Raw genomic sequence first — 27,613 nt, forward strand, 5'->3', positions numbered from 1 at the left:
CTCAGCCCAGCACAGAACCAACTGAATGCACATTCCTAAGACGGGAGGCTGGACTCGGCCACAGGGAACAGCAGCTTGACTGCTCAAACCGGGAAAAGTACGCATTTTACACCCAGGGGACCCAGACGTGAGACCCAGTAAACCCAGCCCTTCACAGAGCCCCTCAGCCAGACTGCATCTGTCATCACAGAACTGGAAATAAGCAGAATACCGTGGCGTTTCTGGAGGGCCCGTTGGGGGCACACTGCTCTAGAGTGACGACCTCATCTTGTCCCCCTGGCTGAGCCTGGGATCATGCCACATAACGTTTTGTAACCTTATTTTTGTATAGAAAGCTGAACGCAGCCAGAGCGCTCCAGCAGCCCTGGGCTCTGGTCGTGGCCTGTCCAAGCCAGTCATTACTTCGACTTCCTCATTGTAAAATGCCACTTCCCCAACCAGTTATCACGAGGGTGAAACAGCACAGCAAAGGTGCGCACAAACTACAAAGCACTGCACAATGAGCAGCTTACGATGGGCCGTTATCACTGGCCAACCCAAGATACCTATAATGACTTTAACAAGGAGAGACCCAAAGCATATTCGAAAGCAAACACAACCTCTGAAAGGTCAAGAGTTGCTCAAAATGTAATAAGATAACTCAAAAGTCTAGAAAAAAAAAAGAAACCTTTATTTACAACCATGGGAATCCCACAGGAGTACACGAAACACATAATGTGCACAACACACAAAATGAACATGGGAAGTCAACACCACGCCGCGCTCCGGCCCGCAGCACCTCAGTGCCCTATCCGCACCACCATCACGGTGACGTTGTCCGCCGAGCCCCGCTGCACCGCCTTGTTGGCCAGCCTGTTGCAGGCGGTTTCGTAGCGGGCATCCACGGCGGGCTTCCCTTCTCGGCTCTGGATCTTCTCATCCTACCGGACAGGAAAGGGGCACTGGTGAGTGGGGATCCTGCACCCCATCACTCTCCTGAGACACCACTGCCACGAGGAAGAAGTGCTCCCCAGTCCCCATCAGGGCGGGCAGGACAAACTGACCGGTGAGTCCCCGGGGTGGAGTTCCCACTCCCAACTACAGGGAACACGGGGGAGGAAGGGGGCTTCGGGACTTCTCCTCTAAAGCCCAAGTGCAGCTGGAACGACTGGCGCCCTCTCCCTTGTGAGACTTCTTACCTCAAGGCAGGACAAGATGAAGTTCACGGCTTCTTCTGGGGTGAAGACCTTGAAGAGGCCATCACAGGCCAGCAAAATAAACCTACACACAGAGAAAAAATATAAATGGGTTTTAGCAGCAAACTTTACTAAATGGCCTGGCAGTGGAGGTAAAAATATTTGTCCAACTACTCAAAGACTAAACATTTTTTAAAACCAATTTAACTTCTACGAGACAAAGGTTAAAACTACTTAAAAATATTTGTAGGTGAAATGTTATACATCAAAATTGGGACTCCTCTCTGTTCACCAAAAATTATGGATTAACCCAAACCCACTTCTTAAGCAAACTCTAGAAAAATCACCAAATAAAATCCACCAGGTGTTATGGTAAATACATGCTAAATTTCTATCACCACATGCCTCGAGCCATTTCCCAAACATACTGCGTAGGCCAAAAGGTTCGTTCGGTTTTTTCTGTAAGATGGCTCTAGTAGCACTCAGTTGTCTTTAACTTAATTCGAAACAATTTTGTTAGATTGTATGTGACAGCTGTCATATCAGCATACATTTAAAAAAAGACTTATCAAAATTGGTGAATTTTTGTGTAGCCGTTTTAATACTGAAGATGGGAGGGAAAAAAAGCAACATTTTCGGCATATTATGATTTATTATTTCAAGAAAGGTAAAAACGCAACTGAAATGCAAAAAAAGATTTGTGCAGTGTATGGAGAAGGTGCTGTGACTGATCGAATGTGTCAGAAGTGGTTTGCGAAGTTTCATGCTGGTGATTTCTCACTGGACGCTGCTCCACGGTCAGGTAGACCAGTTGAAGTAGACAGCGATCAAATCGAGACATTAACTGAGAACAATCAACGTTATACCATGCTGGAGATAGCCGACATACTCGAGATATCCAAATCAAGCGCTGAAAATCATTTGCACCAGGTTGGTTATGTTCATCACTTTGATGTTTCGGTTCCACGTAAGTTAAGCGAAAAAAACCTTCTTGACCACATTTCCGCATGCGATTCTCTACTGAAACGTAATGAAAACGTTCCGTTTTTAAAACAAATCATGATAGGTGATGAAAAGTGACAATAATGTGGAACGGAAGAGATCGTGGGGCAAGTGAAATGAACCACCACCAACCACACCAAGGGCCGGTCTTCATCCAAAGAAGGTGATGTTGTGTATATGGTGGGATTGGAAGGGAGTCCTCTATTATGAGCTCCTTCTGGAAAACCAAACGATTAATTCCAAGTACTGCTCCCAATTAGACCAACTGAAAGCAGCACTCGACGAAAAGTGTCCAGAATTAGTCAACAGAAAACACATAATCTTCCATCAGGATAACGCAAGACTGCATGTTTCTTTGATGACCAGGCAAAAACTGTTACAGCTTGGCTGGGAAGTTCTGATTCATCCACCGTATTCACCAGACATTGCACCTTCGGATTTCCATTTATTTCAGTCTCTACAAAATTCTCTCAATGGAAAAAAATGTCAATTCCCTGGAGGACTGTAAAAGGCCCCTGGAACAGTTCTTTGCTCAAAAAGATAAAAAGTTTTGGGAAGATGGGATTGTGAAGTTGCCTGAAAAATGGCAGAAGGTAGTGGAACAAAAGGGTGAATACGTTTTTCAATAAAGTTCTTGGTGAAAATGAAAAATGTGTCTTTTATCTTAAAAAAGCGAAGGCACTTTTAGGCCCACCCAATAAACTGACAGTTTGTGGACTTAAGGAATGTTCTCAAGCACTCACTCCCCACGTGAAGGGAGAACCACCTTCCACTTTCACCATCTGAGAACAGGACTACCTCCCTTTCAAAGCCCCCTCTAGACTTCCCAAGGAAAGTCTTTCTGAACAATGATGGATGAGACGAGACAGTTCTGGTTCTCCTAGGACAGTTTCCCCACAGATCTAACACCCTTCTCTCCTCATTTTAATACCCAGGTGCTGGTTTTCCTCTTTTGACTGGGCATTCATTCAACAAGAATCTATCTACCAGGCACATGGTTCGTGCTTGGGACCTAGCAGGGCACAGGTCCAAGCAGGTGCCGGCCCCTTCCACTGCGGTGACAGACCCTGAGAAACTGGCCACACAAACACACAACCACGATCCAAAGCAGAGGGAGCGCGAGCAGCACATACAACAGGGGGCCTGGTCTAACGTGGGGACAGACGAGACTCCCCTGAGGCATCAGCTAGAAAACCAGAGGAGCTGGTGGAACCGTGTCCCAAGACGCTCGCTCAGCAGGCGGGGGGCCGGGGTAAGACTCCTCCCTCGCAGCACTGGCCGCCCCAGTCTCCTTCCACTGCTGCCTTAGTTCACCTCCCCCATCCCCACCCGCAGCAAGGGCCAGTGCATCAGTTCCTAACTGGCCTCTGGGCTCCGTCCTACTCCAGCCTCCAACACTGACTTGCTGAGGGCTTCTGGCGCCAGGCATGGTGCCTCACCTTCAAGCAGCTCAGAATTAGGGGCTGGACAATTAAACAAGGCATCTCTTTCTCAACCTAACTTGACTCTGCTTAAAAACCTCCCACAATTCTCCACCAATTATGAGCTAAAATTCAAGCCCCTCAGCAAAGAATCCAGGGCCTTTACAATCTGTCCCCAGGTACCCTGCCATCACTTTCCTGACTCCCTATTATGGCATCTGCCTGGCCACATTTTCATCCTGTCCCTTGTGTGTGTCCACTCTGCCAGAAAGCCCTTCTCTTTTCTCCAGCAAGGATGTCTCCCTCCCCCCACGGCCAAAGTCTCCCAGAGCACCCCCGACTCTTGAGACACACTAGACTGGAACCGCCCATTCACAGATGCTCCCCCGGCAGACTGTGGACCCCGCGAGAGCAGGAACGGTGTTTTATTTATCCCTGCACCTCTAGGGCCTAGCACAGTGCCCGAGACATGGCTGCCCGCCCCAGGTTCACTACACAAACTGCAAGAAATCAGAAGAGAAACAAAACCATGTGTGTGCACACCTGTGCCTCTGGGAGGTTTTACCTGTCGTTGGGGGTCAGCTGGCAGCGTCTGATATCTGGCACAGAAGTGACCCCACAGCGCTTGTACTGCCCATCCCCAATGGAGCGGGACACCTCCAGCACACCCAGGACACGCCCGTCCCTAAAATGAGGGGAAAAGCAAATTCAGGTTCCATCTGACAGATCACGGGTCACAGTGCTCAGAATCTAATCTTAAAAGCAGAAAAATGGGATAGAGTAAAAGATGTAACCTGTGGAATCCACATCGCTTAGCCTCTAATACATAGCAATGTCTGAGCATTTTTGTGCTGAGTCTTCTTTGTTCTAGGTCTTTAACACTCCTGCTGCCCCTGGCTCCTCAGCCCAACAGCACATTGATGGGGACAGCGCCCCCTCTAGCTGGCATATGGCAGCGCTGGGCCTAATCCATTGATTTGCCCACAGCCCAGGGTCAAACTTGATTGGATGGGGACCTGGCTTTGTTTTTATCTTAAAGCTTCTTACGTGATTCAACCATGTCACCAGAGTTAAGAATAGCTGGAACAGAGGGATATTTTGCATTTCACTCTAATCAGATTTGGAAAATACCTGAAAGTGACTATTCCCAGATTTGGAAGCGAGTTTTCTTTACACTGGGTATGAGTATGATTTACTATGACTTAAATACAAATGGTAGTGTTCTGCACAGCATTATACTTCCACCCATTCTATTTTTAGATGAGGGACAGGGAGATGGGAAGGTGACCTATAAAAAGACTCCATATTGTAAGACAGAGTTCTGTCAGCAGGAGAAAGAGTCCCTAGCCTGACACTCCCAAGGACAATCCTGGCGGTGTACTTGCTGTGTGACCTCGGGCAGCTGCAACCTCCCAAGCATCTAGACCCTCGTGTGTAAAACCAGAACCCACGCTCGACAAGCTGTGTCAGAGCACTCAGCAAACAGCAAAGCTGTGCGTGGAGGTGTACTGCCACCACGGGGCCCCCAAACGACGGAACAAGCTCTGGAGATGCTGTGTGATGGACACACGTGGCCAGAAGCTGCTCGCCTGGGTCTGGGCTGCTGTCTCAGAGTCAGAGCTCAGCCTGGCTCCCGGCCCTTCACTGTGCCCACCAAGTCGCCCTCACCCTCCCAGTGGTCACAGTTGAATCACCAGCAACAAAGCCTCCTGCCGGTGTCTGTGAAGAGCTGCGCAGTCTTCTCAAGTACCAGCAGTACCGCGAGCAGCAGGAGGGGCCGAGGTGCGCGGGAGCCGAGCTGAGAGCACAGCGGGGTGGGGTGCGGGACCCCTCAGCCTCAAGCGCGCCTTTGAGGAAGCAGCTCAAAGCACGAGCACCGCGAGAAGCCGGCGAAGCGCTTCTTCAGGACCAAGGGACTGGACGCCTGGTGCGCACCCAACCCCACCCCCAAGTCATAAACCCAGCTTGTTTCAACGAGACTGTGTGCAATGGCAGGTCTCAAAGCCCCAGTTACTACCAGCACAACTCAGTACAGAAGACGTGGAACAATTCCTGAGTCTGATGAAGAAAAATGTGTGCGCCACAACAAGAAGCTGCCATTTCCATTCCTGTTTACTGAGCAAAGTTCTGCACAGAGTGGAAATCTTACACTCACTCAACTACTGGAGTGACAGGAGAAAGCAACAACGGACAGAATCGCAGACCCAGGAAAAGCCACTTACACTTCAGAAACGGACACTGCAAGCTGGCTGTCACTCTGCCTGCACTCAGTGTGACAGGCTATCTAAGGCGTGCATGTGCGAACGCCAGTCAGCGCCAGAGGCCAGTGCCAACTCTAAGGCTGTGCATCACAAGAGCACGAAGCCACACCACCTGCCCTCCGTGGTCAGTGACAAGCGGAACAGGACCACACCCAACGAGGCCTGTCCGGAACCAGCCACGTGGATGTGCGGGCTCGCGCTTCCCGGCCTGCTCCAACCCTCCTCAGCAGAGCTCCTCCCCACGCACCTGATACGTGGCCAGCTTCCTAAACGCACAATAGGAAGCTGCGTGCTCTGCAGCGGGTTCTCCCTCAACAAACGGCTGAAAATCCACTCTCCTCCCGCTACCCTCAAAGTTCTCCCCCAAGACCACCATGCTGAGGAGGGAGTGGGTTTTGAGGTCCACACTCACGACCCATGTGCCTTCCCTCGGTACCAGTCGTCCACAGGCCTGGCCTCCCGCCCTCAAGCAACTTATACTCCATGCTGCTTTGTTCCTCATCTCCTTCCCATCTGTCCAGCAATCAGAGAACTGCTGTCCTATTGGTGGGAAAGTCGTTCAACAGAGTCCCCTGACCGTAGCTCTTTTTGCTGCCATTTTCTGTTCCGGTTCTCCCTTCACAATCGGAGAGGGAGGCACTGAGACAGCTGATCTGGCTGTGAGGACAAGCCAGACCCTGCTCGGACTTCAGCAACTCTGGCAGGGGAGCAAATGCAGGGACTCAGTGGTCCTGACAGGCTCACAAAGCTAAGGCTGGGAGGTGGAAGCTCCATCTTCTTCTGACCTTCCCAAGATTGCAGATGCCAAGATCCGGCGTATTAACACGATGGGTGCTACAGAGAAGACTGCAGGTGTGATACCAGAACCGTTTCTTTTTGCCATCAGAGACCTGTACCAGCACAAGTACTGCGAATCTGACACTAAATGCTACATGTGCAAGCTTCCCTTCAGCTGTTCAGTTGCCTTCCTTGTAAAATAAACACAAAACTGTTTTCACCTTCTCCGAGGAAGTCACCTGAAGGAGTGTAACACGCTGCTGCATACAGTATACTACCTTCAGTGTAAGCAAGTAGGAAAATAAAAATACACACATGGATTTGCTTATTTTTGTAAAAAGAAACACTGGAAAGAATCAGGAAATAAGGGTGAAGGGAACAGAGACAAAAGCATGTCTAACTGTGCCTTTAATTTAGATAATTAACCACGTAAATGTGGGGGGTTTTTCATTTTTAAAATTGTGGTAAAAATACATGTAACATAAAATTTACCATCTTAACTACTTTTAAACGTACAGGTGAGTGGCATTAAGTACATTCACGTTGTTGTGCAACCATCACCACAATCCATCTCCAAAAACCTTCCCATCTTCCCAAACTGAACTCTGCGGCCATTAAACACCGACTCCTTCTCCCCCTCCCCAACAACTCCCACCCTCCTTTCTGTCCCGGTGACGATTCTGACCACTCAGGGACCTCATATAAGTGAAACCATACAGCAGTCGCTCTTCTGTGACTAGCTTATTCCACTTAGCAAAATGTCCTCAAGGTTCATCCATGCGACAGGATGTCCTTCCTTGTTAAGGCTGAATAGTATTTCCATTGTATGGGGAAACCATACTTTGTTCATCACTTCATCCATGCATGGACACTTGGGTTGCTTCCACCTTTTGGTTCTTATGAAAAATGCTGCTATGAACATGGGTGCACGCCTATCTCTTCAAATCCACTGCTCTGAATTTTTGGGGGGTATATACCCAGGAGTGAAATTGCTAGATCATATGGTAGATCTATTTATTTTTTATTATTAAATTTATTTTTTATTGAAGTACAGTTGATTTACAATGTTGTGATGGTAGATCTATTTTTAATTTGTGAGGAACTGCCAAACTATTTTCCACAGCAGATGCACCATTTTACATTCCCACCAGCAGGAAAAGCCCTGAAGCTGAAAGCAAAATGAAACTAATGATCATAATAACCAGAGTGTAACAATACCGCAGTGAAAATAATTATTCCATGTTTACACACAGTACTCTGTATATCCTCAGTGAAGCATAGACTAAGGATAAGAGAACCACAAAGAACTCAAATTCATTAATAGTGAGTGATACTGTTGATACTATGATTTCCAAGCTATTTTGGCAAATAAATATACTAATGTTAGGAACCAAGATTTTCAGCATAAAAGAAGACACTAAAACTACTGAATCAAAGAAGTTAAGAGAAAAAGCCCTATAAGTGTCCAATCTGAATGAGAAATAGCAATCTAAGCTCACAGCCTAGAGTGTGTGTGTGTGTGTGTGTGTTTCCTGGCTCTGTCCTAGAACAGATGCAGAACTGATGACGCTGCAGTTGAAACAAGCATCCCCAGCACATGGAGCTCAGTTTTAAGACAAAGGCAGAAGTGTCTGCAGCAAGCCAAAGCTCCCTCCCACTGGCCAGAGATGAGGTCACGTGAGCACCAAGAGCACCCTGCCTCTACAGTGAGAACCAGCGCCTCGAATACATAAAGCCACCTGCAGTGACTCATGGAGCAAGGAAAAGGGGACGGAGAGAAGCAGAGAAGGGAAAGAAAACACTAGTTTCCACAACTGTGGGTGGCTCTCACTCTGCAAATGGTGATTAAAGAATTCAACATTTACCCTGCTTTCAGGGAGAAACTATGGTTCATCCCCTACTGATGAAGGAAAGCCTTTCTTTATAGGATGCCTGCCAATACATGTAGAAGGAAGCGCAGAAGTAGATGATCATCTTTGCCATCCCTATGAAATAACAGATTCACGCAAGGATCACTAAGGGATGCTAAAACCGTCAGCTGAAAGGCTGGTGGGCCACAATGTTCACAAGGTGCTGAAGTGTATCTCCCCGGATCATGGGCTGATTACACGGAAACACGTCCTTTCACTCTGGAGCCGTATGTTGTCACCACAAGGCAGCCATGGTGGCCAGCATGGCATCAGTATCACACCAGTGACCTTACACGGCGCCTGAAGTGAGGGACTATCAAAAGTACACAGCATCCCCCATCAAGTATTTTTGCTGAAAATGTCTCATCTGAATTTAAAGAAGCCTTTAGACCTAACTTCTAGTTTACAAGAAATACACGCAAGCAACTTAAGCGATACCATGAAAAAACAGCACTGGTGACCCTATACAAGTGCTGACTAGTGATGATCCAAGCCTAGTGCAAGTGGAGACGATTCTACACGGAAAGATGTGAGTCCAAGGTAGATGCGAACGCGGACCAGACCCTGGTTTCAAACAGAGACACTTTGGGGACAATTGGGGAAATACGAGTACAGACGGGATATTAGATAACCTAATACAACCTAAGGAATTATTATTTTCTTAGGTGTTATGTCTGCAACAAACTTAAATAGTTCAGCCAAACACACACATAAACAGACAAAGCAAAATGGCAAAATGTTAACTACTGAATCTAGGTGGTAGATATTGAAATGTTTACTATTTAAAAATTTTTTCTGCATGTTTGAAAATTTTAATAATAAAAGCGGGAGGGGGTGGAGGAAAAGAAAAAGCATGCCAACCCTGGCCTCAGGCAGGAGATGGGCCACAGCCTGGCCCTGCTGTCTCTGAGCCTCCCAGCCCGCTTCTCTAAATTGAGGGGCTCACCCTAAGCCCACGCTGTTCTTAGTAAGTAGGGACTGGGAAACAGGAAGTAAATGCAATGCAGCTAATCTTACTTTCAGCCGTAGGACTGCCAATGTCAAAATCTTTTCAAGGAGTTCAGGCAAGAGCAGAATTTGAAAGTTATAATAAAGGGCAGAAAAGGTGATGCGGACACTAACACTGGGGTCACGTTCTCGGGCGTTAACTTCCACAGCAGTCATGGGGGAAAAGGCAGGCACACAGCACTGGCCAAGGTCTGAACCCAGCCTACAGTTCCGTCGATGCTCACGCAGACAGCCACAACCAAGACCCAAATCACCTTTTTCTAACCCAGGAGTTTTTTTAACCAACCCTAAGAATTCTAACTGCTCTCCAGAGACCTCCCTGCACCCCTGGCTAGAAAGAGCCTGAAGCAATAACAAAAACTGCCCCAAATAAACAACAGAAGAGAAACTACACATCCAAGGACAAATAAATGCACTATTACACTGATATATTACTTCTCCCTCATCTCCAACAGGAAACAAAATCCTCATGGGGTCAAACTGTAAGATGAACCAGAAAACACCTCTGATCAAATTCATAATGCAATGTCCTTAAAGTATAATTCTCCTAAAGTGAAGAAAAGACTTAAGCCCTCCTTTAACTACCTGAGAGATGGCAGATGGTAAACTAGAGCCGGCACACACTCTTCAAAGGTGTAAAGAGAGATGAAATGGAATTGCCGCGGACGCAGCCAGGTAAGAGTGGCCCTCTGGGCCAGATAACTTGTCCCCCAGGAAGACCAGAGGTGATCAGCACACACTACTGTCTTACATTTACTGTCTTAACCACTTCAGATTTTCTCTCTGGAGAATTTGCTGAAAACTGTAGCTTACCGGGTTGTGACAAATGACAGCTTTTATGAGAGTTACCAGGACCAGAGACAATGCTGCAAATGGTGAACTTGAATTTGAGACAGGTCTCCTCCTTTTGCAAACGCAGGGAAGCATGTTTCTTGCATACATTTTTTGCTCCCACTTGGACATAGGTGAAATCCTACAACACTCGGTCACCTACTTCGACTTCACCAGGTTAGACCTCAGTCAGTCTCATTACGCTGAAGACTGCACGACACAGAACGTTCCACCCTCAGAGGCCTCAAGGCTGCTTTTACATAAGTGAACCCTCCTTCCCAGAGTTCCCGTCACTCCCTGGTTACCTGACATTCCCTCCAGCCTTCTGTATTCTCATTCGTTCTTCATACTGGGTTGGATTATGCTCCTTGCTGAGGCTTAAGGCTGCATGTTTTTGACTCTCCTCATTGTAGCGACACAGGATTGCCTGGGAAGATGGAGAGTACAATGGCTGTGAAATTTAATGAGCCCAGCACCTAAAGTTGACAGCTGAAGAGAAAGGTTAACAACGGAGTTTCAGATTCAGCCTCCTGCTGACAAACTTGAGTTCAGTGGATCAAGCATCAAAAGTACAAGTAGTGGGCTTCCCTGGTGGTGCAGTGGTTGAGAGTCTGCCTGCCAATGCAGGGGACACGGGTTCGAGCTCTGGTCTGGGAGGATCCCACATGCCGCGGAGCAGCTGGGCCCATGAGCCACAACTACTGAGCCTGCGCGTCTGGAGCCTGTGCTCCACAACAAGAGAGGCCACGATAGTGAGAAGCCCGCGCACCGCGATGAAGAGTGGTCCCCGCTTGCCACAACTGGAGAAAGCCCTCGCACAGAAACGAAGACCCAACACAGCCAAAAATAAATAAATAAATAAATAATAATTAAAAGTGATAAAAAAAAAAAAGTACAAGTAGCAAAGTGGTGTCACAAAAAAAATTCAGGGAGAGAAGCCCCGGGCTTGGGTCTCAACTCTGGTGCAAACCCTGCTGGGTGACCACAGCTCACTGCTCACCCTCACTAGGCCATTATCTTCTCATCTGTGACGTGAAAGGGAGGACCTAACAAGTACCAAGGCCCCTTTAGGCGTTACCATTCCAAGAGTTTACACTGGCAAAGACAAGGGCAGTTTGGTGGGCTGACCAAGTACCTCTCCATGGGTTCCCGCCACCATGTTTACTGTGTGGTAACTTCCAGACAAACCTCTTATTCTACAGAGGAGGAAGCCTGAGGGCCAGGGGATAAGCATCGTGCCTAGAGTCAGAGAGCAAGGCCAGGACTCAAACTTGGGCCTGACTCCAAAGTCTCTCTTTTCTTGGCCAATTTTACTCATGTTGTTTTTTTAAGTCCCTTGATCTAAACACCTATGTACAAGAGACAGTCCCCTAGATAGATGCACTAAAGGATCACCAGAATATAAACTCCACTAGGGCAGGGCCATCATCTGTGATGCTCACGGCTCCTAGTGCTCCATATTTATAAATCACCCTAAAAGCAACAGGGGTGGGGAGCAGCTATTTCCACGTCTGCAGATGCTATTAAGAGTGGGAAGGTCACTTTGCCCAGTGACTGCTGAACAAGCATGGAGAATGGCTGAAAAGCAAGCGGCAACGGAGGTGAACATCCGCTCCTGGCAGGGGAGGTGGGAGGGACTGCAGAGACCCTGCAGAGCACCGCCCTCCAGCTCTGAGTCATTCCCCACAACTGGGACTGGGACACAGGACGTCACCAGTGGGAAATAATCGGGTTTCTCCCTCAGCCATGTGTACTGGGCTCAATGGACATATGTCACATCATCTAGCACTTTTTGGCTACAGCTTCTGAGTTATTCATTCATTACGGTAGGAGGTCAGAGAAATGAAGATGAGTATTTAAGGTACTTGCAGGCCAATTAAATTCCAACTCACAGCTCTGTATCTGACAGACAGGGTATAAGCCTTCCCAGAGAACAAACGGCCTCAAGCTGAGCTGCTGTTCCCTGACCCAGAACTTAAACTCTGCAGCAGAACCCCCTGCAGCAACCCCACAAGAAGAAAGATTCCAACCCAGCCATCATCACTGTAATCTTATTCAGCAAGTGCTTCTACAGCTCTTCCCCCACATGACACGCTGTTATCTAAGTGGGCGGCTCCAGAGCCACATACCCGACTATCTCCGAGGTTGGCAATATAAAGAATGTTGTCTACAGCCAGAACACATGTAGCAGTGGACCCATCTTTCCAGGCAGGCTTCCTGGGGGGAAACACATCAGAAATACAGTCACCACCAACATGCTAGCACTTTGAGACTAATTTCCAGAGTTGAATGGGAAGTGTCTTATACTTTTAAAATGGATGGTTTCTTTGATATGTGCTTTTTTGTGTTCCCAATTTCGTTAAGTTGTAAGAGATTACTTGGTGCTAGGAACTTTTCAGACAGTGAGCATTAGCATTAAACTGTATTAGAAGGCCTGGAATGCGTTTAGGAAAACAACACGCACACTCCACTCACATGTCTTCATGTGGTTATTACACTTACTGGCTTGAAGCTTGCTTCAGGAATTCTTCATCAGTATGCTTGAAAGTGTCCAAAAGGCATCTTTTCACTGTTTTCTCTACACTGATTACATCTCCTACAGAAGGAACAAAAGAAAACAAACTCTTAAGGAGGGAAGATTATCCTCCCGCCACTGTCATTTTGTTTCTGTATTACGACCAAGAACAACCTGTACTTCCTCACCTTTAAGTGCCATCTGCATTTGGTTTTAGTAGTCTCCCAAATACAAAGGCAAGACACTCACTTGTACCCAAAGACATTCCACGAGAGGGGCCAATCACTCAGAGCCACGAGAAGTTCCATGCTAGGCACACCTGCACGGCCACTGCACCTGCTCACCTCGGAGCCGCCTCCTCTCAGCCCTGCTCTTTCTGAGTCACCAAGGACTCTCTCAGCCCTGCTCTTTCAGAGTCACCAAGGACTCTCTCAGCCCTGCTCTTTCAGAGTCACCAAGGACTCTTTGCTAAAGCCAGTGACATGTCACTGATCAGCACAAACAGCCAACACCAAGATGAACATGAACCGATTTAGCTCAGTCTCACCTTTAGGAAATTTCCTGATTAAGTTCTGATGCAAATTCTGTGCAGCAAATTTTGAGGCTCGAATTCCTCCATGTCCATCGAAAACAGCAAAATATGAAACCCGGGTACTGGAACAATGAACTGAGAGTCAGAGAGATTCTCACGGCAAAGACTACTCTTCTCCATAAAAGCTGTTAACTCTTAGACAGCGAACATTAACATTACCTGAGACAAACATTTAAGTTACTTCCGTGACATTTTTAAATTAAGAATTAAAAACTCACACTTGTTTTTAAAAATCAGATCTATTAACTCTGATTTTTCACTAAATTAAAATTCAGAACTTTTTTCTATTTAGAGCAGATTTAGTTTCAAACACCAACACACAGATAAACAGTTACTAATCCAAGACGGTCAAAAATATCTGTAAGAGCTACAGCTGATTCACTTTATTGTATAGCAGAAACTAACACAATATTGTAAAGCAATTATACTCCAATAAAGATATTAAAACAAATTATAAAAAAAAAATCTATGAGACAGAGAATAGGTAATTTCAGAATTCTTGCTCAAACTTTGACCGATACAGAATTCTTAAAGCCTATCTTACTAGTCTTATTCCTATCCCCCTTTCAAGTTTTGCCAAAAAACATAAATAGAATAAATGTCATTAAAAAACTGTTTCAAGAAGGATAGAACAAAAATGCCTATGAGAAATGACATTTATTCTGCAGAACTGCTCTTTTTTCGAACATTTTTGGAATTCCTTTTCAATTTGGGACATCACAAGCCATGAAAAAATAAACTTCATGTGGCTGATAACTCAGAATCTTACAGCATAGTAATTGCTAGTTATGGCTTAGTGTTCCTCAATTAAATCTAACCCGAAAATATGTGCCCCCGTGGGGCTCTCCAGAAGCCCCTTTCCTGGGGTTAAAAGCAACTCCAAAGCATATTCCTGCTCTTGGTGAGCAATGGCTTTTCCTCCATGCCTTTTCCTTCATTTTAGTTTGTACAACTGCAGGAAATCTTTCACTGTCTTCTTCTTGATGCCATTTCTGCTTTTTTGTTCTCTTTCTGGGCCCTCACTATATGCACTAGCTCTCCCTGATCGCCATTCCCCTCTGTAATTAGCAGCTTCTACCTCTATCTCCTGGGTCAAAGAATACGAATACTATCTGCCAGAAGCTCTTCAGATACTGGTGGAAAGCAGCACACCCCAAGACCCAAAATAGGGAGAGTCATTTCCCAATCAGCAGGGTTTCTCAAGTTCAGCAGGACAATTGTTGTAGGGCTAACCCGTGCACTACAGGATAACATCCTGGCCTCCACTCACCAGATGCCAGTAGTACATCCCCCATTGTGACAACCAAAAATGTCCTTGGGGGGCAAAACCAACCCCAGCTGAGAACTACTGATGTTGAACCAAGCAGCTCAAAAAATACGTCTTTCTAATAAATACAAACTGGATACAGTCCAAAGTTCCCATCAGAACAGAGACTTTTATGCCACCAGGCTGCTGGAGCAGAGACACTCACATGAGGGAGGAGGGGGGCCTACACTCCTCGGTGATGTCATTCAGGATGACATGGGCGTCCTGCATCTCCTCCCGCTCGCCCTTCCGCTCGGCCACATAGCCTTTCAAACCAAAGATCACCGAAGAGCCTAAGAAAAAGAGAACAAAAAACCAATACAAAACTGTGCCCTTCTCTCCAGAAGCCCTAGTCCCAGAGCAAATGAGAGGGAACTATGGCTGTTCTACTCAGCAATGCCCTAATGCTGCAAACAAATAAGCTATACCCCTCAAGGTATCTCCCGGGCTGCAAGTCTGTTACAAGATTCAGACCACTGTTGGACAGGGCCGGTCTCTGCAAGGCTGAGCAGTGGAGAGGAGACAGCAGATGACAGCAAGTTAGTACGGAATGGCTCCTCTTGAGAAGGCATTAAGTCAAAGCACCAGAACAAGGAATGTGCTGTCATCCCACAGAAGTGGGATTTGAACTGGGGCAAGGAATTCTGTGCATATCTAGTCTGTCAATAATTTAATAAGGACAGAAAAATTCCTGGTTTAGAGGAATGCAAGCAAGTAGAGTTTATCCCTAATGCCCTGTTGGATACACTGGAAATATATATTTCCATGCTTGAGGCTGGAAGAATTTGAACACATGGTAAGATCAGCTGCTTTTACTTTAACTGAGGAAGGAAAGGAAAAAGGAGTTCACTGGAGGCGCAGAAATCTCTTTAATGGCTGGTTTAAGCTTTTTCTGACACCTAGAGCCATAAAAGTGATAGAATGAGCGCTTTCTGAAGAGCGGCTGGTGGCAGGCACAGTGCTCTCCAGGCTCAAGGCAGTGACAAGCCAAGCTGAGCACACGTCTTCACAGCAGAGGCGGAGCAGGTCCTCTCATACCTCCACGTGCAGCCTACAGCCTCTGCCTTGAGATCACTTATGGCATAAGACAAAGTGGCCGGTGCAATAAGTGAAAATCCACAGTTCTTCTCTTTAGCTGATACTTTTTGTTTCTTCCCCACTCACTGAGACATGTTACAAAGCTGACTACAAATTTCAATTACTTTTTCCAGCCTCAGGCTATCTCTTGGGACCTGCCTACTGAGCCATTCACAGAATTCCAAGTGCTAACCAACAGGTTGGGGACAAGGACAGGTGGCCAGAGAGAAACTGGGGGGCCAATAAGCTAAACACTCACTGCCGAAGGCTAAGTAAGAACTACCCGTGGTTTTTAACCCTTGAAGGACAAATGCAGGTTTCCTATCTGACCAAAGGTAACAGATGTACATGGAGAGCCAAGAGAGAGGGGAAGTAAAAGTAAACTTGGAAATCCGTTTGCAAATAAGAAACCCTATCCACCTCTTAAATACGGACATAAAAAGGAAGTATGGGTTGGCCAAAAAGGTCATTCAGTTAATGAATACATTGTTCAATGAAGTTCTTGGTGAAAATGAAAAACGTCTTTTAGTGTTACTTAAAACTGAACGAACTTTTTGGCCAATCCAATATTATCGTCGGAAAGCTGAGCTTGCTTTTTGCTCTGGGTTGTTTTACAATATGAAGTCTAATACATTTGTTTTCAAACTGTCTGAAAACCTTTACAAACTTTCTTTTCCACAAGCTCTTCACTGCCATTCTTCTCTTCTTCAGAGGTTTTTCTCTTTGCTCCTTTCCCTTCATTCTTTACCACCTGGGATATCGAAGTGTCAAGAGAACCTGGAAATATAAAGTCAAAGCAGACAGAAACACAGCTGTAGATGGTAAGAGTCCCTAGCAGACCAGGCTCCCTCCCAACCCTCAGAGACAAAAGACATTTGAGAGAGGCCTGGCAGAGAGAGAGGCACAGCAGTCACGGCTATGATTTTGAGGCGTGGGGCAGTGCCTGGGCACCCACAGTGGGAGACCACAAATTAAGATCCAGGCCCTGCTCAGACTGGCATAAGAGGACATGCAAGAGAGGCTTCTCAATGGTAAAAATACACATTCATATCTTGGGGCTACGGCACATACATGATGTTTTACATCCACAAGCCCTTACTTATAAATAAGTTTCCAAAATCTGCAAAGTGAAATGTCCTGAACCAGTTCAAAAAAGTAACAAGTGCCAAAACAGGCTTAAAATAAACATCAGGCTTTAAGAACTGTAGGTATCCTGAAAGGCAAAATAGGACGGCTGAAGCCATTCCCACTTGCAAAGGGACGAACTTGTATTCAAAGCCAGAGCTAAGAGCACCTGCAGTGTGTATGCACTTTGGAACAACAGAAGTCTAGTTTCAAATCTCAGTTCTGCCACTTCCAAGGGGTGTGCCCTTAAGGCAAGTTACTTAACCTTCCAGCCTCAGTTTCTTCACCCGTAACAGAGTGAATACTGTCCTCTCAGGGGGTTGTCTGAAAACTGCTGGGGAGAAGGTATGTAAAGCATTCATCACAGTGCCTGGTCCATCAAATATCCAATAAATGGCCCTAAGTATTCTCTGCATTTAGGTACAAAAGCATGCAACCATTTATTATTCATTCAACTATTCTTTGCCAGACATTTCTGAGTACTGAGGAAAAAAAGGAAAGAAATGTCCCTGCCCTCAAGAAGGGTCAATTACTTGCAAAGGACAGATTTCTGCAACAGTATAACACACACATCCCACCCCACACAGTAAGGCAAATCAACTGGGACAATGTCACGATTTCCCAATGGTCTCATTAGCCTCCTGTCACTTACTGTTTATGTTCCAGTTTTCCCAATGTGTATGTAAAAGAATCTTCCTTTCTTTTAAATTGAAAAACAGAGAAATTTTTTAAACTGTTATTGACTTGTAAGTGAATCACATTGTCATCAGAGAATGTGGTCTACGTATGAAGCTGACTCTTTATTGGGACTTACTTTATGGCCTAGAATGCAGTCAATTTTTGTAAATGGCTCTTGCCTGCTTGAGAAGAAAAATATGTCTTCTCAAGAAAGCCTAAATACTGGATACAAGATTGGATTCTACATCCAAAAAAAAAAAAAAAATCAAGCTTGTTAACAATGGTGTTGACGTCTTTCTTCTAAGTTGCTACTAGTTTATTGCCTCCTGCCCTGTGGATAACTAAGACATAACTATGCTGAATCTTCCTTTTTTAAATTAAATCTGTTAAGAGCCCTAGTTGCACATGTTAACTTTCATTTCAACTAAGTGCACTGTCTTTATTGGGAAGGTTTTAGGGTAAATTGTATGAGAATGCTGTAATTTTTTGGTATGGATACATAGCCTGAAAACCTGAGACTTCTTATGTAAGATGAATGTGATACTTTTTCTAAATATAGGAATGGTACCTAATTTAATCCATACTTTCTAGACTAATTCCAATGAATTTATGGTAAAGAATTAATAATTCAAAAAATACACTTGAAAAGCAGCAACTGTTCTATTTGACAACATAAGGAAGGTTTTTTACACTAGAGGATAATTGCACATGAAAAAGGACAGCCTGCATCCCCACTGTCCCCCACCATTGCCCTACCTTCCCCCTCCCTTTGGGGGAATTCCATGTGAGAAGTTCTCAGTTAGTGGAATAATACATTCGTCACATATGACAACCTAGAAGAATCGGCTCTATTTTCCCCTTCTGTGTAATTGGGACATAAAAGGAAAAGTTAAACATTTACAGGAACAGGTAGAGCCAATGTTAACAGGCTTGGCAAAAATGAAATCAAATCAATAAAAAGAATCTTGAGAACATAAAAGGACTGACTGGAAAATAATTAACTAAGGTCTTGAATTTCAAGAATTCAAATTCCTGCACATGGTCTGTACCAGTCAGTAAAGCAGTGTCATTCTGACTTCATTTTCTTAAAATCAGAATTCTTTTTAATGTAAGTGGCATAAAACAGATGACTTATTTATCAAGAATACTGAAAATATTTTAACTGTACTTCATATATTCAGACACTTCTGCTGGATACATTTGGGTCTGTCAGGAATATAACATGGCAAAACCAGAATGACAGACTGAGATTTTCTTTTAAACGTTAATAACAAAGATCAAAGTAAATTACTGGACTCTCACTTCTTAAAAGTCAGTTGCAAGAGGTTAAACCCCAAGAAGTAAAAAATAATCACCAAAAAGTGATGTAGCATTTAAGTGTCTTTTTGCTCCCACTTAATGGTATCTATTTAGGGTTTTTTTTGTGGGAACTTAATTCCCCAACCAGGGATCAAACCTTGGCCCCAGCAGTGAAAGCACTGAGTCCTAACCACTGGACTGCCAAGAAATTCCCGGTATCTATTTAGTTTTAATAAACCTTATGTTGTATTATGATTTAATGTCATCCTAAGGTTTGTTACAAGCTATAAATAAATAAATTTTACGTAAGAGTAAAATACTACATATTATTTCCATCAGCACGTTGGACATTTTTCCCTACCACTTACCTGAATCACCACTGCTGGCTGGTGGGAGATCATCAAAAAGCAAAGGTCCCCCCGATCCTGAAACACAGCAGAACACTGAGTGAGCCCACAAAACCAGGAGGAGGCTTAAGTTTCAGAATCCATCCCACTAGGACACCTACACAGGTCATTGAAATAAACTCAAAACTCTTGTGTCAATCCAGTGGCAACTCATACTGTGCTAAATAATGTCTTGAACCTATTTTATTTTAAAGTCCTACCATTTCAAAGGAAACAAAAAAATCTGCCTTAAAGAGTTAAATCTTATTCCAGCTAGTATATTAAACACTCAAATGAACCAGAGAAAACTGCTCAACACTTTTATGCAGTTTCTCAGGGCTAGCAACTAGTGGATTTTTCTGCCTTACCTGATGCCATGGATTCAAAACTTAAGACAGTCCAACACCTAAAACATCTGTGTGTTGAAAATGGGGGAAAGGGAAAAAGATTGAGACAACTACAATCCCAGGATGACATGTTGACACACACCTGGGAGAGCCTGAAGACTGTACCTGAGTCAGTACTGCTGGCCGGAGGGAGATCATCAAAGAGCAGAGATCCTTTCTGAGCTTCTTTCCCTAGAACACGGAACACCTGCTTAGAGAGCATTTGGTCATTGGCCAGATGGGATTCAAAGGGGGAGATCTTTAAGTTTGCCATTAAATTCAAATCTTCTCCCCCCTGCTGGACAAAGCTTATTTTTAAAAAATATTTTCTTGATAGCCATTTAATACGGATATTTGTTTCCAAAAGTTACAGTCAACATATAATACAAGCAATGAAAGATGACCCAACAGGTGTTTTAAGGGCTATTGGGTGTTTTGAGGGAAACAAGTATTTTTTTTGATAATTTCACTATTGAATGAACAAATATTTTAAAATCTTTCTTTAAAAGTGAATCCTGGGAAGAAAAAACTGACTCTAGGGCAAAACAATAATTCTATCTTGGTACCTCAATACAGAACTTCAGAGATAAAGGGACTCTTCAAAGATCTACAGGTCTTAAAAAATCCTATTTCAGTACCATTCTGAATTAACCACCAGGAAGAATCTTAAACACACGGAGCACAGAGATGGTGAGAGGCCTGAGGGAAGCCAATCTGCCTTAACCTGGCACCCCCAGCACAGTGCCCAATTCAATAAATACCTATGAGGAAAATGAGGAATTTCAGATACTCCAAGATAAACTCAGGAGAAAGCCAGGAAACTTTCTATCTAAAAACCTAAAGATTTACCTACCAACAGTACTTATCTGAAGTGTTCTATACTCAATTATCCCTTTCCACATAAAATTTAACCATTATTCCTTCTCCAGCTTTCCCCAAAATTTCTATTGAAGCTATGAAATACATGAACTGGCCCACAGGAACGTGGGGGAAACAGAGGGATAAAGATGAAGGTGTGGACATCCACGTCCTATGAAGTTCAACACACTGATCTTTTTCCTCTGAGTTCAAGTACAGAAATGTACTCATTTAAAAACCAATTCAACGTGTGTGCTCCAAAAGTTTCATCCATATTGTCTTTTTGCCTAGAAATGAGCTGGGTATCAATTTTACTTTTTTAAAAAAGTAAAAATTTTAATTAAAATTTATAAACTCCAAGAAAGGAAATTTCTTCAGGAGTCTTTAGGTCAGAAGTACATTAAATACCTGGTAATTCCTAATTTAACAAAAAGTAACTCTTCTGCTTTATACCCCTAATGCAAATGGGAAATGTCTACTCCATAAATTACATTTTTATCCCTTAGGATTACCCTAAAGACATTAAGTAATTACAAATACTTTCATTTTCCTCACAGGCGACATAAAGACTCTGGGGGAAGTATCCAAAAACAGCATTAGGAGGACACTAAAGGCATTTAGGATAACCATTTACTCACTGTATTAATCCTCCTACAAGAATTGCTAATATTCTAGCAAGCCGCTTCCAAGGGAAACTCAAACTGTATTGGTCTAAGCATCAACATGCCCATTCTAACAGACTCAGAACTGAAGAGGATGACCCAGAACAATCACACTGGATTCAGCGGGGCCAGAGCACCAGGCATCTTGGGAGAGGGGGACATTATAGGGAGGAGGCCAACCTGAAGACAACCAACCCTTCCACTTACGCAGGGTCTGATTTTAATTTTTGAATTAAACTACCCATCTAAACCAGGTCTTTCCAAATCCAATGTCCAGTGGGGCAAAGTCCTTTTTTTACCCAGGTATTAATACATTTTCGGTCCTGGCAAGCATTCCTCATAATAGAGTTTCCAGCTTAGCACTAGCCTGGCCTCTCTCCTTTGGCGACAACTCAGTCTAAGTCAGTTCCCCAAACCTACCACCAGCCCCAGAGAAGGGCTTATGTTCCCATGCTGAACAGAATGAGCCTCTCCTCTCTTTGTCACTCTGCAATACTGTGAGTGGTATTTCAATTAAACACAATGAGATCATCTCATATTTTTGTTGGCCACAACTGAAAATGGCTTATATAAATGATAATTAACATTCGCTGCCTGCCAGGAACTATTCTAGTGCTCTACATATTTTAATGGATTTAATCCTTACAATAACCTTATGAGGTGGGTACTGTTATTACTGTTACTTACTGATAAGGAAACTGAGGCACTTAGGTTAAATAACTGTCCAAGAGAGAGCCCGTGAGGAGTGGAGATCCAAACCCAGGCAGCCTGCTTTCCCAGCCCATGCTCTTGGCGAGGTGCTACACTGCCCCCACCCCACACTGTTCTAGGAACTTCACAAGGATCATCTCATTTAACCCTTACACAACCCCACAAAGAGAATCCCGAGGCTCTGTAAGATCTCTGGAACACCTTTTTACATCATCAAAAGGATCAGAGTTAGAATAGCTTGTATCTGGATTCTTTAACAACTATCTGTAGGTCACAGATGCTACAAAGGGAACTTCTGGTTAGCCAGAACCTTACATTCTGTTTTGGATAAACAGTAATTCAAAGTATTTGGAGCTGCAATCATTGGACCAAGCGTGACCTTGACCCTAAACTTTGGAAGAGGCCCCTGAGTTCTAAATATAAGAACTCTCATAAAGAAAGAAACAAGACAGAAAACAAGTTTTTCACTACAGTTAATCTTATCTGGGCTTCCCTAGTGGCGCAGTGGTTGAGAATCTGCCTGCCAATGCAGGAGACACGGGTTCGAGCCCTGGTCTGGGAAGATCCCACATGCCGCGGAGCAACTGGGCCCGTGAGCCACAACTACTGAGCCTGCGCGTCTGGAGCCTGTGCTCCGCAACAAGAGAGGCCGCGATAGTGAGAGGCCTGAGAGGCCGCGATAGTGAGAGGCCTGCGCACCGCGATGAAGAGTGGCCCCCGCTCGCCGCAACTAGAGAAAGCCCTCGCACAGAAGCGAAGACCCCACACAGCCAAAAATAAAATAAATAAATAAATAATTTATTTATTTATTTTAAAAAATCTTATCTAGGTTGTTGTGGTTTATTTTTTTTTTAATTTATTTATTTTTGGCTGTGTTGGGTCTTCGTTTCTGTGCGAGGGCTTTCTCTAGTTGCGGCAAGCGGGGGCCACTCTTCATCGCGGTGTGCGGGCCTCTCACCATCGCGGCCTCTCTTGTTGCGGAGCACAGGCTCCAGACGCGCAGGCTCAGTTATTGTGGCTCACGGGCCCAGTTGCTCCGCGGCATGTGGGATCTTCCCAGACCAGGGCTCGAACCCACGTCCCCTGCATTGGCAGGCAGACTCTCAACCACTGCGCCACCAGGGAAGCCATGGTTTATTTTTTTTTAAGTTACCTACATTCTGAAGCTAAGTCTACTGAAAGTTACAAACTATGCTGAGAAAAATACTCTTGGGCTGATTATATTCAGATTAGCTATAAGTTGCTATGTACAGTAAAGCAACAACAAGCTTTTAAATATTTTGCCTAAATTGCTTCTTACACCTGGATTTTCTTTTCAACTACAAATGTGACACAGTTGACCTCCTCATCCGAGAATGTGGAACCTGTGGATACGGAGAGCCACTGTACTAGGCCATTTTATTGATATATAAGGGACTTGAGCATCCTTGGATTTTGGTATCCGAAGGGGATCCTGGAACCAATCCCCCACAGATACTGAGGGACTACTGTACATGTTTTCCAAATACCACGGACGTATTAGAAAAAGGCCCCGCCTCCCCACCACTGTAACAGTTTATTGTATACTTTCCACTTTCCTTTATGCTCTTGAACTTGTGTATGTGCATTTTAATTTTTAAAAGGTAGAAGTATACTATACACAATATATATATCATTATTCACGTAAGCCATCACACTGGGTCTAATGATTCGTTTCAACAGCCGCACACTATTCTCTACGGGAAGCACTGCCACTCACTTGGTCTGGTTCCCTTACTGATGGGCATGCAGGATGATTCTGGTTTTTTACATGACAAATAATGCCACAATAAACAACCCTAGGCTTATATCCTTATTTTATCTGCTAACTGCTGGTCAAAGGGTAAATAAATAAATCTGACAAATGCCAAAATTTGTTCCCAAAAAAGTTGTGGTAACTTTCACCCCCAACACACTTTATGAGAATGTCCATTTCTCTACATCCTCATTACCATCTTGCCAATTTTTAAATCTGATGGGTTAAAAATATGGCACATCGGTGATTTGCTATTCCTTTCCAGTGACGGAGGAAGCTGAGCATCTGGTTGATGGGTCATTTGCATTTCTCCCTCCATAAACTGTCAGGATACATCTTTTGACCATTTTTCTAACGGGTCATTTCTTTTTCTTATTAATTTATCTGCGCCTTTCCCTTACTAGGGATAGTAACCTTTAGTAATGTGTACCACAACTACTTTCTCTCAGTCTGTCTTTTGCTTTTGTGCTATCTTGCCTGCAGAAACTTTTTATTTTTACATAGCTAAGTCCATTCTAATTTTTATGACTTGAGTTTTTTCTTATTAACCCTGAAGTTTTACAATTAGTCCAAGTTTTTTCTAATATCTTAGCCTTTATTTTATATTTAGATCTCCAATTTTCTAAAAGGAAATATTTTGAAGATAGTCTGCCAAGCAAATATTTGTTTAGTCCTTGACAGCTGACCATCAGCTTTAAAGTGCACCGGTGCAGTGAGAGAGCCCCCCTATACAACTGCGACCAGGTTACTGCCCAACTTTAAACCAGGACACCTTTAACTTGTTTGGACTGCCAAATGTAAGCTATCAGTCTTTAAAGACATCAAGTCAGCACTTTTATGAGCATGATGTACCAGAGAAATTCCATTTCTACCTGATAATAACAAACATACTTCCTTTTTTAGGTAAGCTATGTATACTGTATATAAAAAACTTGATTTCACTCAGCAGTCAAAACATGTTAGGGGCTGGGATGAAAACTCCTAATTTAGCACAAAATCTGAAAACATTTAATGCGTTCTTTCCACATTTTTCTTCAGACCATAAAAATTAAGAGGCTTGGGGTAGGAACATTACATGTGATGTTTACAACAAAAATCAAAGAACTAAATAAAATACACTTGATGTGATCTGAGGAGTGTGATACTTCCTCCCTTTGGACACTTAGTGTTTTCACAAAATCCATTTAAGAGTGCATTTTTTTCCCCTTTTGAATGGCTGTGAAAACTAGCTCATAGAGTAGTGTCTACTAGGCACTAGCATCTACTAAGCGCAGACCTCGTGCTCTACCTGTGCTGAATACTGTACACACAGCGCCCTCTCTAACCTGTGGGCGAACAGGAGGAGGCAACACTCATGTTTCCCAGATGCAGGAACAGCCACAGAAGACAGCAAGAGCAGAGTTGGGATCAGAAACCACACAGTCTGATAACATGTCTGGAACAACTCCTTCTGGGGACTGCGAAAGTGTCTAGGTCTTTTATTGTTCCCTGCATTAGCTCAGAAATTGGTGGCACCTGCACATCCTTTGTGACGGTCATGATGGTGCGATTTAGCCTCATCTCTCCATCCGCTTCATGAAACCAACTTTATTTTCCTTCCATTCACTCTACGTTCAATTTTGTCAATCAATATGATCAATTTTTCAGAAACAAAAAGTATAACGTTTTGAATTAAGTTTTCAAAAATCAAAGCATTTCCACAAAATTGTGAAGTCAGATTCTGTTCTCCTTCAAATGATTTTTTTAACCTGTTAAGACTCATCTCGTTGGTCTGAACTAAATGCCTGTCAAGATAACTTTGGGTCCCGATTCTGTCACTCACTTTAGTACTTATCCCTCTCAGCTTTCTGTCATCTACAAATCCAGAAAGCGTGCCTTCTTTGTTTTTAAGGCTATTTAAAAACATACACTCAGCCAAGCAGGACCTGTGACAGCGTCAGTGCCCTCCCCACAGGCAGGGAGCAGTTCACGAATCCACGCTTCAGGGAACGGGGCGTTTAAACTTCACGCAGCACCCCTGCCACCCTGTCATCTCAGCCAGGGCTGGATACGCCCTCCCAAGCACCAACCTGTAAGAGTTGTCAAGTTCTGTATCACTTCAAGGGTCCCTTTGCGATTCAAGAAAATGACAGGCCCACAGGCACATCTGCGAATCCAAACGCTGCCCCAAACATATTCAGATAGAGGTTACACTCTATCAACAGAGTAAGGAAGAGTGCATACACAAGCCAGAGTTTTCACCCATACCTAGAACAATCTAGAAAACAAATCTAAGAAACAATCCACAAAGTGGATGTTTGGTAGGGAGAAGTCACGGCACCGTTACTGGGAATAATGGCCCGACAAAGACTGGCCGGCCTGGTGGTCCACGTGTGACAAGCCAGAATCCAGGCCCCATGGAGGGCAGAACAACGCCTTCTCTGGGGGCCTTTTTTTTAGGGCCCCACGTCACAGCAGCCCTCCACGCTGGCACGCCCAGGCCAACTAGAGAACGAAACGTTCCCCAAAGAGCACATCGTTCCCTTGCTAGAGTCCCTGCAAATCCCAAGTCTACTCATCTTCCGAGACCAGATTCCAGCACCACCTCCTTCCCCACTCTCCGTCCACGGACTCCAAACGTCGCTCCTCTGGACACTCGGCGTTTCCCGCAGGCACTAACCTTAGCCGTGTTCAATTTTAATCACTTGCCTGCAGAATCAGGCTCCTGGAAAGCAAAGGCTGGGCGTCGGTCACCTTCCCCTTCCCCTACTACAACGGCAGTTCCCGCACCAGGCTCTCCAGGAGACCCGCGCCGGGCCGTCCCCAATCGCCCGCGGATCCCCTACCGCAGACGCGGGCCCGCCGCCCCCCGCAGGCTTTCACACCGAGAGCCGGCGCTGAGGTGAGCCTGGAGTCTGAATGCGTTTTTAGAGTTTTCCATGTTTTCTGCCACCAAGCTGCGCTCGTAAAGAAAGCCCTAAACCACAGCAGCCAGCTGCGCACCTCGCCCGTGAAAACACTCACAGGTCCTGCCAACCTCAACCTGGCGTGGCCGTCACCCGCTGGACACACACGACCAACCGTGCGGTCCCCGCGCTGCTGCCGTGTGCAGCTCCAACCCCAGCCTCCAGGAAGAACCTGGCACGGCGGCCGAGGTCGGGGGCCGGCAGGGGAGCGGGCCTGGGCTAATGCCCTCCGCTCTGGGGAGAGCGGGCACTTCCCGGGGCCCCGAAAGGAACAAAAACTACCATGAATCGTGAGATCCGACGAGAGGAGCAGAGAGCATGAACCCTCTCTTCTGGGCCTCACAACCACAAGGACTGAGTCGGCGATCACTTCCATCTCCGGGGCAGAGACGAAAAACAAAGCCGAAGAAAACGCAGAACTGGGAGCGCGCCCGGAACGACGCGGCCCACACGGCGAGCGGTTCGGACGCAGGCCGGTGGACCCGGGGCGCGGCTCCCGTGAGGGGACGGCGGTGGCGGCGCGCGGGCCGCGGCAGCCACATTTGTGGGCCGCACACAAAGGTCCCCGAGCCGCGGTCCCCTCCTCCTGCGCAGAGAACATGGCGGAGACCGCGAGCTCCCCGCGCCGGTGCAGGCCGCGCTCGCCCTCCCGCGTCCCCGCCGCCGCCTCAGGCGCCGCGGCCTCCAGGCCGCCGCCAGCCGCCCACCCGCCCTCCTTCTCCTCACCGGCCGGGCGGCCACCCGCTTACCCGCAGCCGGGCGCGGCGAGCGCTCGGGCTCCGGCAGGTCCCCGAACAGGTCCATGGCGGAGGCTGGGAGGCGGCGGCGGCGGCGGCAGACGCGCAGCCCGCGAGCGGCGGCGGGCCCCACACCCTGCGGCTGAAGCGGAGGCGGAGGCGGCGGCGGCGGCGACG

General features: G+C 45.6%; 1 protein-coding gene across 7 annotated transcripts; it reads right to left on the bottom strand.

The window, feature by feature from the left end:
- Nucleotides 1-647: 647 nt before the first annotated feature.
- On the bottom strand, nucleotides 648-27,613 carry ILKAP (ILK associated serine/threonine phosphatase). Of its 7 annotated transcripts, none has more exons than XM_059929066.1 (13): nucleotides 27,449-27,604; nucleotides 19,876-19,941; nucleotides 19,346-19,402; nucleotides 17,653-17,700; nucleotides 16,533-16,652; nucleotides 14,965-15,091; nucleotides 13,448-13,554; nucleotides 12,888-12,981; nucleotides 12,515-12,602; nucleotides 10,691-10,812; nucleotides 4,164-4,283; nucleotides 1,179-1,260; nucleotides 648-920 (listed from the first exon to the last, which is right to left on the bottom strand). In XM_059929066.1, the coding sequence occupies exons 1-13, from the start codon at nucleotides 27,501-27,503 to the stop codon at nucleotides 780-782; spliced, it is 1,227 nt and encodes a 408-aa protein (XP_059785049.1). In that variant the 5' UTR covers nucleotides 27,504-27,604; the 3' UTR covers nucleotides 648-779. The 7 variants fall into 7 exon arrangements, 5 of the variants coding, with proteins under 5 accessions (XP_059785049.1, XP_059785053.1, XP_059785052.1 ...); XR_009504335.1 differs by lacking the exon at nucleotides 648-920 and adding an exon at nucleotides 2,065-2,192 and having other exon boundaries at nucleotides 1,177-1,260; nucleotides 27,449-27,613; XR_009504334.1 differs by lacking the exon at nucleotides 648-920 and adding an exon at nucleotides 2,065-2,195 and having other exon boundaries at nucleotides 1,177-1,260; nucleotides 27,449-27,613.

This window comes from Balaenoptera ricei, chromosome 7 (assembly GCF_028023285.1).
Source record: "Balaenoptera ricei isolate mBalRic1 chromosome 7, mBalRic1.hap2, whole genome shotgun sequence".
In the NCBI taxonomy this organism is placed as follows: domain Eukaryota; kingdom Metazoa; phylum Chordata; class Mammalia; order Artiodactyla; family Balaenopteridae; genus Balaenoptera; species Balaenoptera ricei.